The 16,892-nt window shown below is 40.9% G+C and overlaps 1 protein-coding gene across 1 annotated transcript; it reads right to left on the reverse strand.

The window, feature by feature from the left end:
• Nucleotides 1-2,800: 2,800 nt before the first annotated feature.
• LOC139409903 (proteinase-activated receptor 2-like) lies at nucleotides 2,801-13,552 on the reverse strand. Its single transcript, XM_071155312.1, has 2 exons — nucleotides 13,423-13,552; nucleotides 2,801-3,831 (listed from the first exon to the last, which is right to left on the reverse strand). The coding sequence occupies exons 1-2, from the start codon at nucleotides 13,496-13,498 to the stop codon at nucleotides 2,849-2,851; spliced, it is 1,059 nt and encodes a 352-aa protein (XP_071011413.1). The 5' UTR covers nucleotides 13,499-13,552; the 3' UTR covers nucleotides 2,801-2,848.
• Between the last annotated feature and the right edge of the window lie 3,340 nt (nucleotides 13,553-16,892).

A 16,892-nucleotide genomic window follows, 5' to 3' on the forward strand; every position in this document is an offset into this window, starting at 1 on the left:
CGCAACTGAACAACAATAAGCAGGAAAGTATTTGAGATGAGGCTATTGTCCTTGAACTTTGTACAGTATAAATGATCTGTGTCTATGAATTGTCTTCTCCTCCCAAGGTCAAGATGGTAAGTAACTTACCCTGATGCCGATGCCTTCTTTCTCTTTAACATAAACAGAAGAACGCACCCGAAAAACCAGAAATGGATGGAATCAGGTTACCAGTGTAACCTCACTCTCTCTCTGTCACGACACCACTTATTTTCCACCATAATTTGCAAATAAATTCATTAACAATCCCATAATGTGATTTTCTAGATTTTTTTTTCTCATTTTGTCTGTCATAGTTGAAGTGTACCTATGATGAAAATTACAGGCCTCTCATCTTTTTAAGTGGGAGAACTTGCACAATTGGTGGCTGACTAAATACTTTTTTGCCCCACTGTATAGAGGTAGAGCAATTTTGACAAAAACAAACAGATATAATGTTGCCCTAAGAGTTGTGCAGAGTCGGTAGAATCTTACTCCAAATGATTTAAAGATGTAATTGCTGCCAAAGATGCTTCCACCAAGTATTAACTCAGGGCTATCAAGACATACACATCATTTTTATTAACTTAAAAATAATTCTATACTTTTTATTCCACTTTGAAAATGGGGAGCAGGTTGTGTAGATCTGTACGAAATAATTTAAATGGTCTTTTTTAATCTCTTTTTAGATTTACTTTAATTTCAGAAAAATGTCATAACTATTGTGTCTTTGGCATTTTTATAAGTGAAGACTTATTTTATCAAATACATTTTCTGTAATTATTACATGATTAAACTAATCATGTAAATGTAATTAACTAGGAAGTCAGGGCACCAAGGAAAATATTCAGATTACAAAGTTAGAATTTTCCTAATATAACTTCAGATATTAAAATATCTGATCAATTAGTCTAATTAATTAATTATTATTATTTACCTCCCGTTAATCTCATTCCAAACGTTGTAAATGGTTGGTTATCTGCACAAACCCAGCCTTTACTATGAATCATCCATACACCAATTGGCTTAATCATTTATTTATTAACAAACTAACTAAATAATCACATAAACAAACAAACAGTAGATATGGTTACAAGGAAATTATAGGGGAGGTTCCCTAGTGGGCTAAGCCGATATGACAGCTTGGTGGACAAAGGGAAGTGGGTGTGGACTGAGAAAGAAGCGGAAAAGAAAAGGAATCACTACACAGTTGATAATTATATGAATTGAAAATCCTTTGCACATCAATGCTCACTCATTCGTGAATAATCGCAATCAATATACATTTACTCCCAGTGTCGTGATTTCTGTTGGAATTCGGTCCTTCTGCGGAGTCAGTTCATCAGAGTCTTCCTCTCTCTGCTTCCCTGAAGATCAAAGTATTTTGTGGTTATAATGGATACTTCAGAGTACCATTCCGAAATGTTCTCATAGATAGATGTTTTGGCAGGTATCAGTATTCACAATCCCAGGTTTACATCATTTCTGTCTGCAGACTAGTAATTAGTATCTAAGATTTGCTCTTATTCTGTCGGGATCGATCGTCTCAGAGTTGAACCATTTTCACCCGTGTGGCCAATGCTCCACCGGGTATGGTTAGGAATTCAACATCCATTGCAACGTGAACTGACACTGAGGTTTTTGTGGCATGAAGAGGATTTCGTCAGGAGGGGGGTTTATTCGTAACAATAGAAAAGGTGGTTCTATGATGCCAGATCATGTCTGTGCTCACGGGGGCGAGCCAATGACTTAATGACTTAATTCAACTTTAAAGGGAATTCAATTCTCTCACGTTAAAGGTTTAACATCACATCATTTCACAAATTGTTTCTGCTTTACTCATTCATACACATTCAGAGATATAGTTATGTGTGTTTCCTGTCCTCTCTTGAGGTCACCAAAGAAAACGCACTTGTCATACCCGTCACTTAAGTGTCCACAGACCATTCCCACAAGTGGACATTTTGTTTCAAAATCCCATTTTGTGGATTTAGGAGTTCGCCATGTGAAATCCTTTGTTCTCCCTGTGTGTCTCTTTCTGCATGGCCAGGGGGAGGGAAACTCCTCCAGGAATTTATGGCCTGCGATAACAGAACCTGGGTGTAGGTGAAAGAGAGAGGGGGATGCCACAACCTATACCCAGAAAGGGCCACATCATGACACTATGCAAGTGGTGTATAGACTTTCACTAGGCATTGTACAGTAGGTCATGTATGGCTCACTTGATAAAGAACAATACCTGTTGCCAGAAGTGAAGGGTCAGTGCTGGGCACTAAAAACTAAGTTAACAGTTTCAGAGAGCTCAGTGCTGGAACAAACATAATGGACATCTTTGACTGTCTAAATGTGGAGGATGGATCAGTAACACACTCTTTCTGATTTTGTTTTCTAGATAAAACCAACAAAATCTGCACTAAAATTGTATGAGGGGAGAGGAGGCAATATAACAAGCACATAATATGAAGTAGTCTGGGGTTGCATCTCATCTCTCTCTCCATTGATGATGATGAAAACAAAATGTTAGGTGAAAGACACCTAGTATTTGAGACCAACCCGGTATTCCCTTTAACCTGTCCAGTTCATTAAAAACATCAGTACAGCCAACTTTGATCTCCACATGACAACCCCCCTAAACATAGCTGCTCTGTGTGTTCCCTGAGTCTGAGGTGCAGGTACCAAGGTTGGGGCCAATTCCATTTTAATGCCAGACAATTCAGAAAGTAAACCAAATCAACCAATCCAATTCCACACTGAATTGACTGGAATTGACCCCAAACCTGGATGGTGTTACTCATCTTGAAGTACTTCAGAGCAGTGAACGAGATCCTCATCATGCCCTCTGGCTCCGGCACCTCAGCGTGTTCTTTACTTGCTCCCTGAACTCCTCTGAGATGAAGTAGTAGATGAATGGATCCACACAGCTGTTGAGGCTGGCCAGACACAGGGTGGTGATGTAGAAGCCGTAGTCATTGTGTACTACTTGAGCCAGCAGGAGAGAGTAGGTCACCAGCATCATGATGTTACTGGGGGTGAAACAGACCAGGAAAATTATCAGCACAGTAATGATAAGCACCACAGCCTTGCGCCGGTTCTTGGTGATGCTGGCGTCCGTCATTGAGTTCCTCAGGGACTTGAGCATCAGAACGTTAACCACCACGCACAACACGGTGGGAACTACAAATCCCAGGGTTCCCATGGTCAGGAAGAAGCCAGCAGCCATGCTATTCTGGCTGGGCCGGGTGACGTCGTGGCAGGTGATGATGTTGAGGTTGGTCACCTTGACTGTCTGGTCGTAGAGGTAGAGAGGGGTGGTCAGCAGCCAGACCCCCACCCAGATTGCGACCGAGACACTGATAGCTACATGGTTGTTCCTACAATCCTGGGAGAGGGGGTAAACAATGGCCCAGTAGCGCTGGACACTGATACAGGTGATGAAGAGGATGGAGCAGTACATGTTCCCATAGAAGAAGCCCACCAGGACTTTACACAGCCTCTCTCCATAGATCCAGTCGTTACCGTTGAAGTGGTAGGCGATCTTCAGAGGCGTCCAGATGACAAAGAGCAGGTCAGACAGAGCCAGGTTGGCCATGTAGATGGCGGCAGGGTGCTTCTTCTTGGTCCTGAACAGGAAGACCCAGATGGCCATGGCGTTGGTGGGCAGCCCCACAGCAAACACCACTATGTAGACAATGGGGAAGAACACAGTGGTCAGATGACTGTCCAGAACCATGCAGGCCTCCAGGGAGACCTGCACCCCCGCCGCAATCTCCTCCCCCGTGAAGCCTCGGTCTTCAACGCCAGCATTAAACTGCTCTGAGAAAAGAGAGAAACAAGATGAAAATAAATAGGGCTGTTTAAGGAATTCCAAAAATTAGGTTACAATGTATGCTATTTGAATACAATAGCCATTTGAGATTTATTGCATACTTAAATTATTACTTTTCTAATTGTTCTTATGCAGTGTTGTAAAGTACCTTTTTGGGGGGGGGGGTATCTGTACTTTACTACTTATATTTTTGACAACTTTTACTTCACTACGATCCTAAAGACGATATGTACTTCATACTCCCATTAATTTCCCGACACCAAAAAGTAGTCGTTACATTATTCTTGCTGAGGCAGGACAATCTAACCTATCAATCTAATACTATTAGGGTTGCAAACTTTTCGAAAACTTTCCGGAATATTTCCCAGAAATTTTCCATTGTAAGTTAAGCCCTGCAATTTGGGGAATTCTGCTTAAAGTTCATGAAAAAAGTTAGCTTATAACAGTGAACCTTTTTTTGTGGGGTACACAAAAGGCAATTCTAGGTCTTGTGGCATATTTTGGTTAAACTATCCCCAATTCAATGGAATTGCAACCGTCTGCATGCACAGTGCACTCTTCCATCACATGTACAGCTGATTCTCAAGATCTTTCACACTAATGAGATGCTACGGAGCCCACACTACTACACTGTCTGAGCCAAGGACTACATGCTTTCTGGTAAGTTTTGATTACAATACTGGGTGGGGTGAATATATTTTATATGACATAGATGATTTTCTGTTAACTAGTAAATAGTAGCCTACAGCAAAGTTTAAATAATTTCTAACTTCTTAACAACTTATGCTAGTTAGTATTTGCTACCATGTGGGTTTTAGCTTGTTTGAGCCTGCTAACTGAGAAGGGATAATTCACCTGTTTCCATATATGTTTCATTTTTAAAAAAAGTCTTACAAATGAGTTGTTTAATCTAACTGCTTAACTATTTATCTGTACATGTTTTTTTTTACTCATTCTTTTCCTAATCTGTACAGGAAAATGCCATGGGCACTATCTGATGTGTGAAGACAGTTCACTGCAGCTAATGTAGAAGGAAAAGCTGTGTACATTTGCCAACACTGTTCCAAATCATATGTGAAGAACGTAACAAAGACGAAGAATCATCTTCCCAAGTGCATAAAGTTCCCTTAGCACTCACAACAAGCAACCTCTGACAAAAGTCCCTCTACTTCTATTTGAGGTGAAAATGATGAATCAAACACCTTAACGATAGCAACAGCTCATGGGCCTCCTGGAATCAGAAGGTTTTTTTGACTCAATGGAGGAATGTGGTCAGAGAAATGCTGATGAATGTCTTGCTCGAGCTGTGTATGCAACTGGTTCACCTCTGATGCTCACAGGCAATGTGTATTGGAAGAGAATTCTGAATGTTCTTCACCCAGCATACACCCCTCCAACCAGACATGCTTTATCTACTAATTTGCTGGATGCAGAGTGCAACAGAGTTCAAGTGAAGGTCAAGCAAATCATAGAGAAAGCAGACTGTATTACAATCATCTCTGGTGGGTGGTCGAATGTTTGTGGGCAAAGGATAATTAACTACATCATCTCAACCCGTATTCAAGAGCACAGACACAAGGGACAACAGACACACCGGTCTCTACATTGCAGATGAGCTGATGGCAGTCATCAATGACCTTGGACCACAGAAGGTATTTGCACTGGTGACAGACAATGCTGCGAACATGAAGGCTGCTTGGTATAAAGTGGAGGAGTCCAACCCTCACATCATACTCATTGTCTGTGCTGCTCATGCATTGAATCTGCTCCTCAATGACATCATGGCACTGAAAACAATGGATACACTCTACAAGAGAGCCAAAGAAATGGCTAGGTATGTGAAAGGTCATCAAGTTATAGCAGCAATATCACCAAGCAAAGTGAAAAGAACAAGAGCACCACATTGAAATTGTCCAGCAACACCCATTGGGGTGGTGTTGTCATCATGTTTGACAGTCTACTGGAGGGGAAGGTGTCCATCCCAAAAATAGCCATACCACAGTCTGCTAATATGGACAGCCCCATCAAGAGGATCCTACTGGATGATGTATTTTGGGAAGCAGCCTGAAGCTCCTGAAACCTATAGCAGTCGCCATTGCACGGTTTGAGGGAGACAATGCGGAAGGTAGCCTAGTGGTTAGGGCGTTGGACTAGTAACCGGAAGATTGCTAGATCGAATCCCCGAGCTGACAAGGTAATAATATGTTGTTCTGCCCCTGAACAAGGCAATAAACCCACTGTTCCTAGGCCGTCATTGTAAATAAGAACATTCTTAACTGACTTGCCTAGTTAAATAAAGATAAAATAAAAATGCCATCCTGTCTGATGTTCAGACTGCTTGCAGATGTAAGATAAGAAATCTGTACTGCCCTGCCCACTTCACTGTTGCTCCAAGCAGAGGAAACTACAGTTCTGAAATACATCAAATAGGGTGAAGACATCTGCCTGAAGCCCATACACGCCACAGCGTACATGTTGGACCCCAAGTATGCTGGCAAGAGCATACAGTCTGGCGTAGTTCACTTCCAAGCAAGGGCTTTGGGATGGAGATGCAATATAGCAGTCATGCCAACATATCTCATCAGCCACCTGGTGGAAGGGACTTTATGGATCTGATGCTCTTTCCCCTGTTGCTTCCATCATCCTCCAAATCCCACCAACATCAGCTGCCTCAGAGCTCAACTGGTCCCTGTTTGGGAACACACACAGACCAAAGCACGCAACAGGCTGACCAATACACGGGTTGAAAAATTGGTGGCCAACCGGGCAAATTTTGGGCTTTTTGAGCCTGACAACGAGCCATCCTCAACAGGGTTGGAAAGTGACAGTGAAGAATAGGCCCCAGAGTCTGATGTTCAAGAGGTGGACATTGAGGAGGTCCAGGGAGAAGACATGGAAGCCTGAGAGGAAGACAACCAAAGCTTTAGTTTCTAGACTATCATTTTACAGATGAATGTTGAAAACGTTTTTTGGGAGATGTGATGGATCATTGTTAATCATTCAATATTCCCTTTCTTTTGTTGTTCAGTGAAATCATCCCATGTGAAGATTCAACTCATTTCATTAAAAAGTTCAATTCGTAAATATTTTTTTATATATTTTTTATATCTATTGGAAGGATTTAACCATTTGCAATTATGTCTATTTATGATAAGGTAAACTGTTTATGTTTCTGTCTCCAGATGATATGGTAAATATATCCAATGCAAAAAACATCTACATTTAAATAGTATTAATATTAATTTGCATATATTTCCATCAATTTCCACTTAAAGTTTCCACCTCTGAATATTCCACAAAATGTGCAACCCTAGTTGTCATCCCTACACTCTTTGATCTGGCAGACTCACTTAACTTAAATACTGTGTTTGTAAATTATTTGTGAGTTCCAGTTGTGCTTTTATTGTGCAGTCTGGTTTGCTTAGTATAAGAAATTATCAATTATGAACATTTTGTAAGTTTTCCATGACTATACTTAAGTATATTTAGAACCATGTACTTTTATACTTTTACTCTAGTAGCGTTTTACTTTGTGAATATTGGTCTTTTTTTAAGGTATCCTACCTTTTACTCAAGTATGACAATTGAGAACTTTTATCACCACTGTTCTTATGCAAACTACAGTTGAAGTCAGAAGTTTACATACACCTTAGCCAAATGCATTTGAACTCAGTTTCACAATTCCTGACATTTAATTCTAGTAAAAAGTCCTTGTCTTAGGTCAGTTACGATCATCACTTTATTTTAAGAATGTGAAATGTCAGAATAATAGTAGAGAGAATGATTTATTTCAGCTTTTATTTCATTCACCACATTCCCAGTGGGTCAGAAGTTTACATACACTCAATTAGTATTTGGTAGCATTGCCTTTAAATTGTTTAACTTGGGTCAAACTTTTCGGGTAGCCTTTCACAAGCTTCCCACAATAAGTTGGTTGAATTTTGGCCTAATCCTTTTGACAGAGCTGGTGTAACTGAGTCAGGTTTGTAGGCCTCCTTGTTCGCACACGCTTTTTCAGTTCTGCCCACAAATGTTCTATAGGATTGAGGTCATGGGCTTTTTGATGGCCACTCCAATACCTTGACTTTGTTGTCCTTAAGCCATGTTGCTACAACTTTGGAAGTATGCTTGGGGTCATTGTCCATTTGGAAGACCCATTTACAACCAAGCTTTAACTTCCTGACTGATGTCTTGAGATGTTGCTTCAATATATCAACATAAATTTCCTTCTTCATGCCTCATGATGCCATCTATTTTGTGAAGTGCACCAGTCCCTCCTGCAACAAAGCACTCCACAACATGATGCTGCCTCCCCCATGCTTCACAGTTGGGATGGTGCTCTTCGGCTTGCAAGCTTCCCCCTTTTCCCTCCAAACATAGCGATGGTCATCATCTCCAAACAGAACTATTTTTGTTTCATCAGACCAGACGACATTTCTCCAAAAAGTACGATCTTTGTCCCCAAACTGCAGTCTGGATTTTTTAATGGCGGTTTTGGAGCAGTGGCTTCTTCCTTGCTGAGCGGCCTTTCAGGTTATGTTAATATAGGAATCGTTTTACTGTGGATATAGATACTTTTGTACCCGTTTCCTCCAGCATCTTCACAAGGTCCTTTGCTGTTGTTCTGGGATTGATTTGCACTCTTCGCACCAAAGTACGTTCATCTCTAGGAGACAGAACACGTCTCCTTCCTGAGCTGTATGACAGCTGCGTGGTCCCATGGTGTTTATACTTGCGTTCTATTGTTTGTACAGATGAACGTGGTACCTTCAGGCGTTTGGAAATTGCGCCCAAGGATGAATCAGACTTGTGGAGGTCTACAATTTTCTTCCTGAGGTCTTGGCTGATTTCTTTTGATTATCCCATGATGTCAAGCAAAGAGGCACTGCGTTTGAAGGTAGGCCTTGAAATACATCCACAGGTACACCTCCAATTGACTCAAAGTATGTCAATTAGCCTATCAGAAGCTTCTAAAGCCATGACATCATGTTTGGGAATTTTCCAAGCGGTTGAAAGGCACAGTCAACTTGGTGTATGTAAACTTCTGACCCACTGGAATTGCGATACAGTGAATTATAAGTGAAATAATCTGTCCGTAAACAATTGTTGGAAAAATGACTTGTGTCATGCACAAAGTAGATGTCCTAACCGACTTTCCAAAACTATAGTTTGTTAACAAGAAATTTGTAGAGTGGTTGAAAAACGAGTTTTAATGACTCCAACCTAAGTGTATGTAAACTTCCGACTTCAGCTGTATATCAAAAGTAAACACTTTTAAAAATCAACTAATAAGATTCCAGAGGGGTATACTACAAAACAGGTTCAAGGTGTTACACGGAACCCAAACCGGCTGCGCGCGTGCGCCCTCGTTCGCCATCGTCAATAAATGTATTTTGTCCCCCCACACCAAACACGATCACGGTACGCAGGTTAAAATATCAAAACAAACTCTGAACCAATTATATTCATTTGGGGACAGGTCAAAAAGCATTAAACATTTATGGCAATTTTGCTAGTTAGCTTGCACTGGCTAGCTAATTTGTCCGATTTAGCTAGCTTTCTATTGCTAGCTAATTTGTACTGGGATATAAACATTGAGTTGTTATCTTACCTGAAATGCACAAGGTCCTCTACCCTCTACTCATAGAACTGATTTCTATTTTAGCCCTTGGCACCGCAGACGCTCGTTGGCGCGCGCGAGCAGTGTGGGTGCAATAATTGAATAACAGATTTCTAAATGTATTTTGCGACGCGAGCGGTGTGGTCAGCCTGTTAGCCTAAACTTTACATTTCTTGGAAGGATAAGCTTAAAATGGGCATGGTCTATTTAAGGCCATTTTTTTTTCTTCCCCCCCACCTTTATTTAACCAGATAGGCTAGTTGAGAACAAGTTCTCATTTGAAACTGCGACCTGGCCAAGATAAAGCATAGCAGTGTGAACAGACAACACAGAGTTACACATGGAGTAAACAATAAACAAGTCAATAACATAGTAGAAAAAAAGAATCTATATACATTGTGTGCAAAAGGCATGAGGAGGTAGGTGATAAATAGGCCATAGGAGTGAATAATTACAATTTAGCAGATTAACACTGGAGTGATAAATGATCAGATGAACATGTGCAGGTAGAGATACTGGTGTGCAAAAGAGCAGAAAAGTAAATAAAATAAAAACTGTATGGGGATGAGGTACAGTGCCTTGCGAAAGTATTCGCCCCCCTTGAACTTTGCGACTTTTTTCCACATTTCAGGCTTCAAACATAAAGATATAAAACTGTATTTTTTTGTGAAGAATCAGCAACAAGTGGGACACAATCATGAAGTGGAACGACATTTATTGGATATTTCAAACTTTTTTAACAAATCAAAAATGGAAAAATTGGGCGTGCAAAATTATTCAGCCCCTTTACTTTCAGTGCAGCAAACTCTCTCCAGAAGTTCAGTGAGGATCTCTGAATGATCCAATGTTGACCTAAATGACTAATGATGATAAATACAATCCACCTGTGTGTAATCAAGTCTCTGTATAAATGCACCTGCACTGTGTTAGTCTCAGAGGTCCGTTAAAAGCGCAGAGAGCATCATGAAGAACAAGGAACACACCAGGCAGGTCCGAGATACTGTTGTGAAGAAGTTTAAAGCCGGATTTGGATACAAAAAGATTTCCCAAGCTTTAAACATCCCAAGGAGCACTGTGCAAGCGATAATATTGAAATGGATGGAGTATCAGACCACTGCAAATCTACCAAGACCTGGCCGTCCCTCTAAACTTTCAGCTCATACAAGGAGAAGACTGATCAGAGATGCAGCCAAGAGGCCCATGATCACTCTGGATGAACTGCAGAGATCTACAGCTGAGGTGGGAGACTCTGTCCATAGGACAACAATCAGTCGTATATTGCACAAATCTGGCCTTTATGGAAGAGTGGCAAGAAGAAAGCCATTTCTTAAGATATCCATAAAAAGTGTTGTTTAAAGTTTGCCACAAGCCACCTGGGAGACACACCAAACATGTGGAAGAAGGTGCTCTGGTCAGATGAAACCAAAATTGAACTTTTTGGCAACAATGCAAAATGTTATGTTTGGCGTAAAAGCAACACAGCTCATCACACTGAACACAACATCCCCACTGTCAAACATGGTGGTGGCAGCATCATGGTTTGGGCCTGCTTTTCTTCAGCAGGGACAGGGAAGATGGTTAAAATTGATGGGAAGATGGATGGAGCCAAATACAGGACCATTCTGGAAGAAAACCTGATGGAGTCTGCAAAAGACCTGAGACTGGGACGGAGATTTGTCTTCCAACAAGACAATGATCCAAAACATAAAGCAAAATCTACAATGGAATGGTTCAAAAATAAACATATCCAGGTGTTAGAATGGCCAAGTCAAAGTCCAGACCTGAATCCAATCGAGAATCTGTGGAAAGAACTGAAAACGGCTGTTCACAAATGCTCTCCATCCAACCTCACTGAGCTCGAGCTGTTTTGCAAGGAGGAATGGGAAAAAATGTCAGTCTCTCGATGTGCAAAACTGATAGAGACATACCCCAAGCGACTTACAGCTGTAATCACAGCAAAAGGTGGCGCTACAAAGTATTAACTTAAGGGGGCTGAATAATTTTGCACGCCCAATTTTTCAGTTTTTGATTTGTTAAAAAAGTTTGAAATATCCAATAAATGTCGTTCCACTTCATGATTGTGTCCCACTTGTTGTTGATTCTTCACAAAAAAATACAGTTTTATATCTGTATGTTTGAAGCCTGAAATGTGGCAAAAGGTCGCAAAGTTCAAGGGGGCCGAATACTTTCGCAAGGCACTGTAGGTAAATTGGGTGGGCTATATACCGATGGACTATGTACAGCTGCAGCGATCGGTTAGCTGCTCAGATAGTAGATGTTTGAAGTTGGTGAGGGAGATAAAAGTCTCCAACTTCAGCGATTTTTGCAATTCGTTCCAGTCGCAGGCAGCAGAGAACTGGAAGGAAAGGCGGCCAAATGAGGTTTTTTTCTTTAGGGATGATCAGTGAGATACACCTGCTGGAGTGCGTGCTACGGGTGGGTATTGCCATCACCATGCACCACAGACTAAAATAAAATGTTTGCATCTACCTGTTGTTAGTATTTTGGTCCATTAATATTAGTATTTTCAAATGTAAACATAAATATTTCAAAAACTTCTAAAATGTATATTTATACTACTATCAACATTTTAATGAAGTTGAACCACTATAAAATGGACCTACATCAATCATTTCAAAGCTCACTACATTAAATTACACACAATTTAAATGTCCATGTCATAGTGTTACAAATACGACCATATTTAGTAACTTATTTTGAAGAGACGGTGATTGGGTCTAAATAGGTATTTCTTGTTTGGTAATCTAAACTACCTGGCATGATGACTCCAGTTTCAACTGTTCTGCCTGCGGCTATTGAATCCTGACCTGTTCACCGGACGTGCTACCTGTCCCAGACCTATTATTTGACCATGCTGGTCATTTAGGAACATTTGAACATCTTGGCCATGTTCTGTTATAATCTCCACCCGGCACAACCAGAAGAGGACTGGCCACCCCTCATAGCCTGGTTCCTCTCTAGGTTTCTTCCTAGGTTTTGGCCTTTCTAGGGAGTTTTCCCTAGCCAACGTGCTTCAACACCTGCATTGCTTGCTGTTTGGGGTCTTAGGCTGGGTTTCTGTACAGCACTTTGAGATATCAGCTGATGTACGAAGGGCTATATAAATACATTTGATTTGATTTAAATTCAGTATACTTGTCTGTAGCTTCCATTTCCTGAAAGTCAGACTCTTTCCACACCCAAACTAATTTCTCTGCTTCAGAAGCATTTGCTTTGACCACATTTTGTGTGCTTAACCTTAGATATATTCTCCAGGCTTGCCCAGAGAAAAATGTTGATATGTTGTCCATTTTCTATTCTAGATAACATTTTCTTAGAAAAAATGCGTTTCATGTACGTCTATTAATCTTTCTGTCTGTAAAATACTAAAGTATTCATCTACAATCTGCTCTGCACAAGTCCTGGAATGTCTTTACAAAATGAAACCAAACTATTTAGGCTGTCTTCATCCAACTGATAGACGTTGATTGTTTAATGATTAAGGGGAAACAATTACCTTTTGATGGTGTGGTTCCTGGCCTTAACTCAGCAACCAAAAACGCATATTTAATTTGAGCTTTCTTTATGAATCAGACAAATAGTTATTTCTGGTTGTTTACCCAATTTAGCTGGCTAACTCGTTGCTCCTGCTTTTCAATATACCCTTCGGGCGGTCATCTCGATTTTGTGAAGTACAGCGTATCATTGACATGTGGGATGATGACATCATCACTCAATGTCGTCTTGAGGTCTGTAACCACACCGACATTGCAAATACCATCACAGCATAACAAGCAAGTGTATTTTACAATATCTGTATTCATTCAGGAATCAGATAGAGGGGATCCGACGCAACAAATTGTCCATCAAGGCGTTAAAGAATATCACAATGTCATTTATCTGATCGAAGAAAAAAAACAAATAATGAGAGAAATAGAGGGAAAAGGCCTTCTCTTACCATTTTTCTGAGACAGACATAGTTCGGCGCAGGCCAATAAAAACACAAGATTCAACCAATGCCGCTTGAAACTCATGTTAACTTCCACAAAACTTTCCAGCAATAATCTACCTGCGATGTACGAAGAGTGTTGAATGCTGATTCAAGCGTTTGTGTATTCCTTTTGTCTGTGCAACTTTGAAGTCAACTGTAGCCAGCAGATCCGTCGCGCTTGCTTATAGCTGCACTAGGGTCAGACACGCTTCCTATATAGATTAATTAAGACCCAGCAGTGCCAGCGTGAGATATGTCTCAGAAAATGTACCTCAATCCAGGGATGACAAATGCGCTGCACTCTGAATTGTCCCTTTATCCCAGTTTTTCTGTATCTTAATCGACACAGTAAACCTGTCTGACCCTAGTGCAATTGTAAGCAAATTGGTCAATCTGCTGGCTACAGTCAACTGAAGAGGTAGGGTACCACACCCCTCCCTCACACAACAGGTGGGAAGAAAAAAATTGTGTGATTTCATAAATCACGTGACCATACATGCCTGTGTTGTTCAGGCTGACTGGCTTAGTGGATGTTGTAGGCAGTGGCGCAGCCAACGGGTGGACATGGGGGGGTCACGGCCACCCTGATACAATTGCTGGCCCCCCCTCGCTAGTCGCAAATGCATAAATGCTTCTGAGTATGCATAATATGCTTCTATCTGATATGTTACATTAGTACTATTAATTTAAATCAATAATGTATATTTTTCATAATAGTTCATGTGAAAGAAAATAAATGTTTCGCCAGCCAACCGCTTTTGACCGTCCGTCACTGCGTCACCCCTCCCCTGGCCTGCTGCTGCACAGTGCACTGCCAGATGACAGTCTGCCTCATGGACAGCAGCAGCTGAGCTCTGCCTCGTGTCTCTGGTGGCATCATCGGAAGCTAGCCTAGCTGGCAGCTGCCTGCAGAGTTGAGACCACCAGACTGCTAATGGGTGAGTAAGTCATACAATACTACTTATAGTAAAAAATATATATATATTTAGTAAACTGTTCGCTTTTTGACGGTGTCGAATTACCTAGCTAGCTAGCTTACGTTAGTTAGCTATCTAGCTAAGTTAGCTAGTTAAATTCGGTATTGGGGGGCTTAGCTAGCTAGCTTATGCCTTAAGGTTACTCTACAGCAGAGAGCGCTAGCTAACTATAGTTAGAGTTATCGTAGCATTCTAGAAAGATTTTCAAACCACCATTTTCAAACCACTTGATGAGCATCTAGCTGACGTTATGGGCTGGTATAGCGTTAGCTTACTAGCTACGATTAGTCGCTGTAGCTATGTCAATTTGCAGACAATGAAGAGAAAGTCCACGGATATCTCTTCTTTCTTTAAGAAGAACAGTAGTACAGGGGAGACGCAGCCGACAGGGGAGCAGCAGTAGAGGGTTAACGTTAGTGAGGATGCAGTCGAAGATGATGATAACGTCATTGAGCAAGCCAATGAACAGGCAGAGGCAGCGAGAGAGCATGACAGAACAGAGGCAGAAAATAACAGCGACGAACAACCACAGGCAGCATCAGTGACAGAGCACAGTGAAGAACAACATAATGTCGTAACCGGCCGCGACCGGGAGGTCCATGGGGCGACGCAAAATTGGCCTAGCGTCCTCCGGGTTAAGGAGGGTTTGGCCGGTAGGGATATCCTTGTCTCATCGCGCACCAGCGACTCCTGTGGCGGGCCGGGCACAGTGCGCGCTAACCAAGGTTACCAGGTCAAAAGTAACAGTCAGTATCTGGTGTGGCCACCAGCTGCATTAAATACTGCAGTGCATCTCCTCCTCATGGACTGCACCAAATTTGCCAGTTCTTGCTGTGAGATGTTACCCCACTCTTCCAGCAAGTTCCCAGACATTTCTGGGAGGAATGGCCCTAGCTCTCACCCTCCGATCCAACAGGTCCCAGACGTGCTCAATGGGATTGAGCCTCTTTTGTGTCCTAAGTTTTCATACTGTGACCTTAATTGCCTACCATCTGTAAGCTGTTAGTGTCTTAACGACCGTTCCACAGGTGCATGTTCATTAATTGTTTATGGTTCATTGAACAAGCATGGGAAACAGTTGAATTAAAACCTCTTATGGCTGCGATCCCCGTACAGGGATCAACATCCGGGGAAATTTCAGAGTGACTAACTAAAAATACAACGTCGTAACATTAAACATTCTTGAAAATAGAAGTGTCTTACATCCTTCAAAAGATTAGAATCTTGGTAATCAAACTCTGTTTTCCGATTTAAAATAGCTATTACAGAGAACAAAGGCCATGCTTTTGTTTGAGAAGAGCGATCAACAGCAACAAACATTTTCCGCCATGACAGTTTTGACACATTCACATCTGAAGGTAGAATTATGACTTACATTCTGATATCTTGCTCTTATTTCTCTTCCTGAGGGTCCCAATGATCACATGAAGTGCCGTTTTCTTTGATAAAATCAATTTTTATAGCCTAAAACGAAACATTTTGTAAACCGTTTGTGTCGTGAATTCCATCACTATCAGCTTTTGACGGAGCATTCGACGTAATTACACACACTAAACAATCGTTTATCTCGTCATAGTTGGTTTCATTGCAATCCTTTGGATGTTTGCAACACAGCCAAACTTGATTGTTTTTTTTGCGGGGAGTATTGACCGAAGTGAACTGATTTGAAGACAACGAGCAAAGACCTCATTGCACACCAATAATATTAGTGAAGCTTCGTTGATTGACTATTTCTGCCCAATGACCACTGATCTCCTTGAAATCTAGCTGGGTAGATAGCCAATGAGCTGAGATAAACGCCTGTATGTGATGGTTATGGTTTCGACCACCATCCCTTGTTTGTAAACGCACGCGTAACGAACTTCATTCTTGCCATTGACCATCAGACTAGTTGCAGTCACGCTTGTTACGCACAGCAGTGTTTTGGAAAGTAGTATTTTGGAAAGTGTTTTTTCAATGATTTCATTGAAGACATCATGGCGAATAAATCAGGAAAAGCGACGTCCAAGTCTAAGTATACAGATTTGCACCAGATTATAGAAGAGATTGATCGGGAAAGTGAGACAGATTTGTTTGAGGAATCTTTGAGTGAACACAGTTATGATTCAAACATTGAACAGCTGTTTCTGCAAGGACAGGATGTACTTCTGGACTGGTAAGTGCTAATGCCGTTTTATGAAATATAAATATATATATATATATCGATATTGTTTTTGCAAAAATATATATAGAGATTTTTTTGCAATTTGCAATGAAATATGTGATGAAATGTGTAAAGTACACATTGGCTTTAGTGTGTATGTGTACGACTCATAACCTGTGTGTTTGTTTGTTTGTTTGTTTGTTTGTTTGTGTGTGTGTGTGTGTGTGTGTGTGTGTATGTATGTGTATATATATATATATATATATATATATATATATATATATTCCATGTCAGATATATATATTTTCCATTTTTTA

Source organism: Oncorhynchus clarkii, chromosome 5 (genome assembly GCF_045791955.1).
Source record: "Oncorhynchus clarkii lewisi isolate Uvic-CL-2024 chromosome 5, UVic_Ocla_1.0, whole genome shotgun sequence".
Taxonomy (NCBI): domain Eukaryota; kingdom Metazoa; phylum Chordata; class Actinopteri; order Salmoniformes; family Salmonidae; genus Oncorhynchus; species Oncorhynchus clarkii.

Coding starts and splice junctions, on each gene's coding strand:
- LOC139409903 (XM_071155312.1), bottom strand. CDS start 13,498: ATGAGTTTCAAGCGGCATTGGTTGAATCTTGTGTTTTTATTGGCCTGC. Junction 3,832..13,422: donor ATGTCTGTCTCAGAAAAATG/GTAAGAGAAGGC, acceptor CTCTTTTCTCAG/AGCAGTTTAATGCTGGCGTT.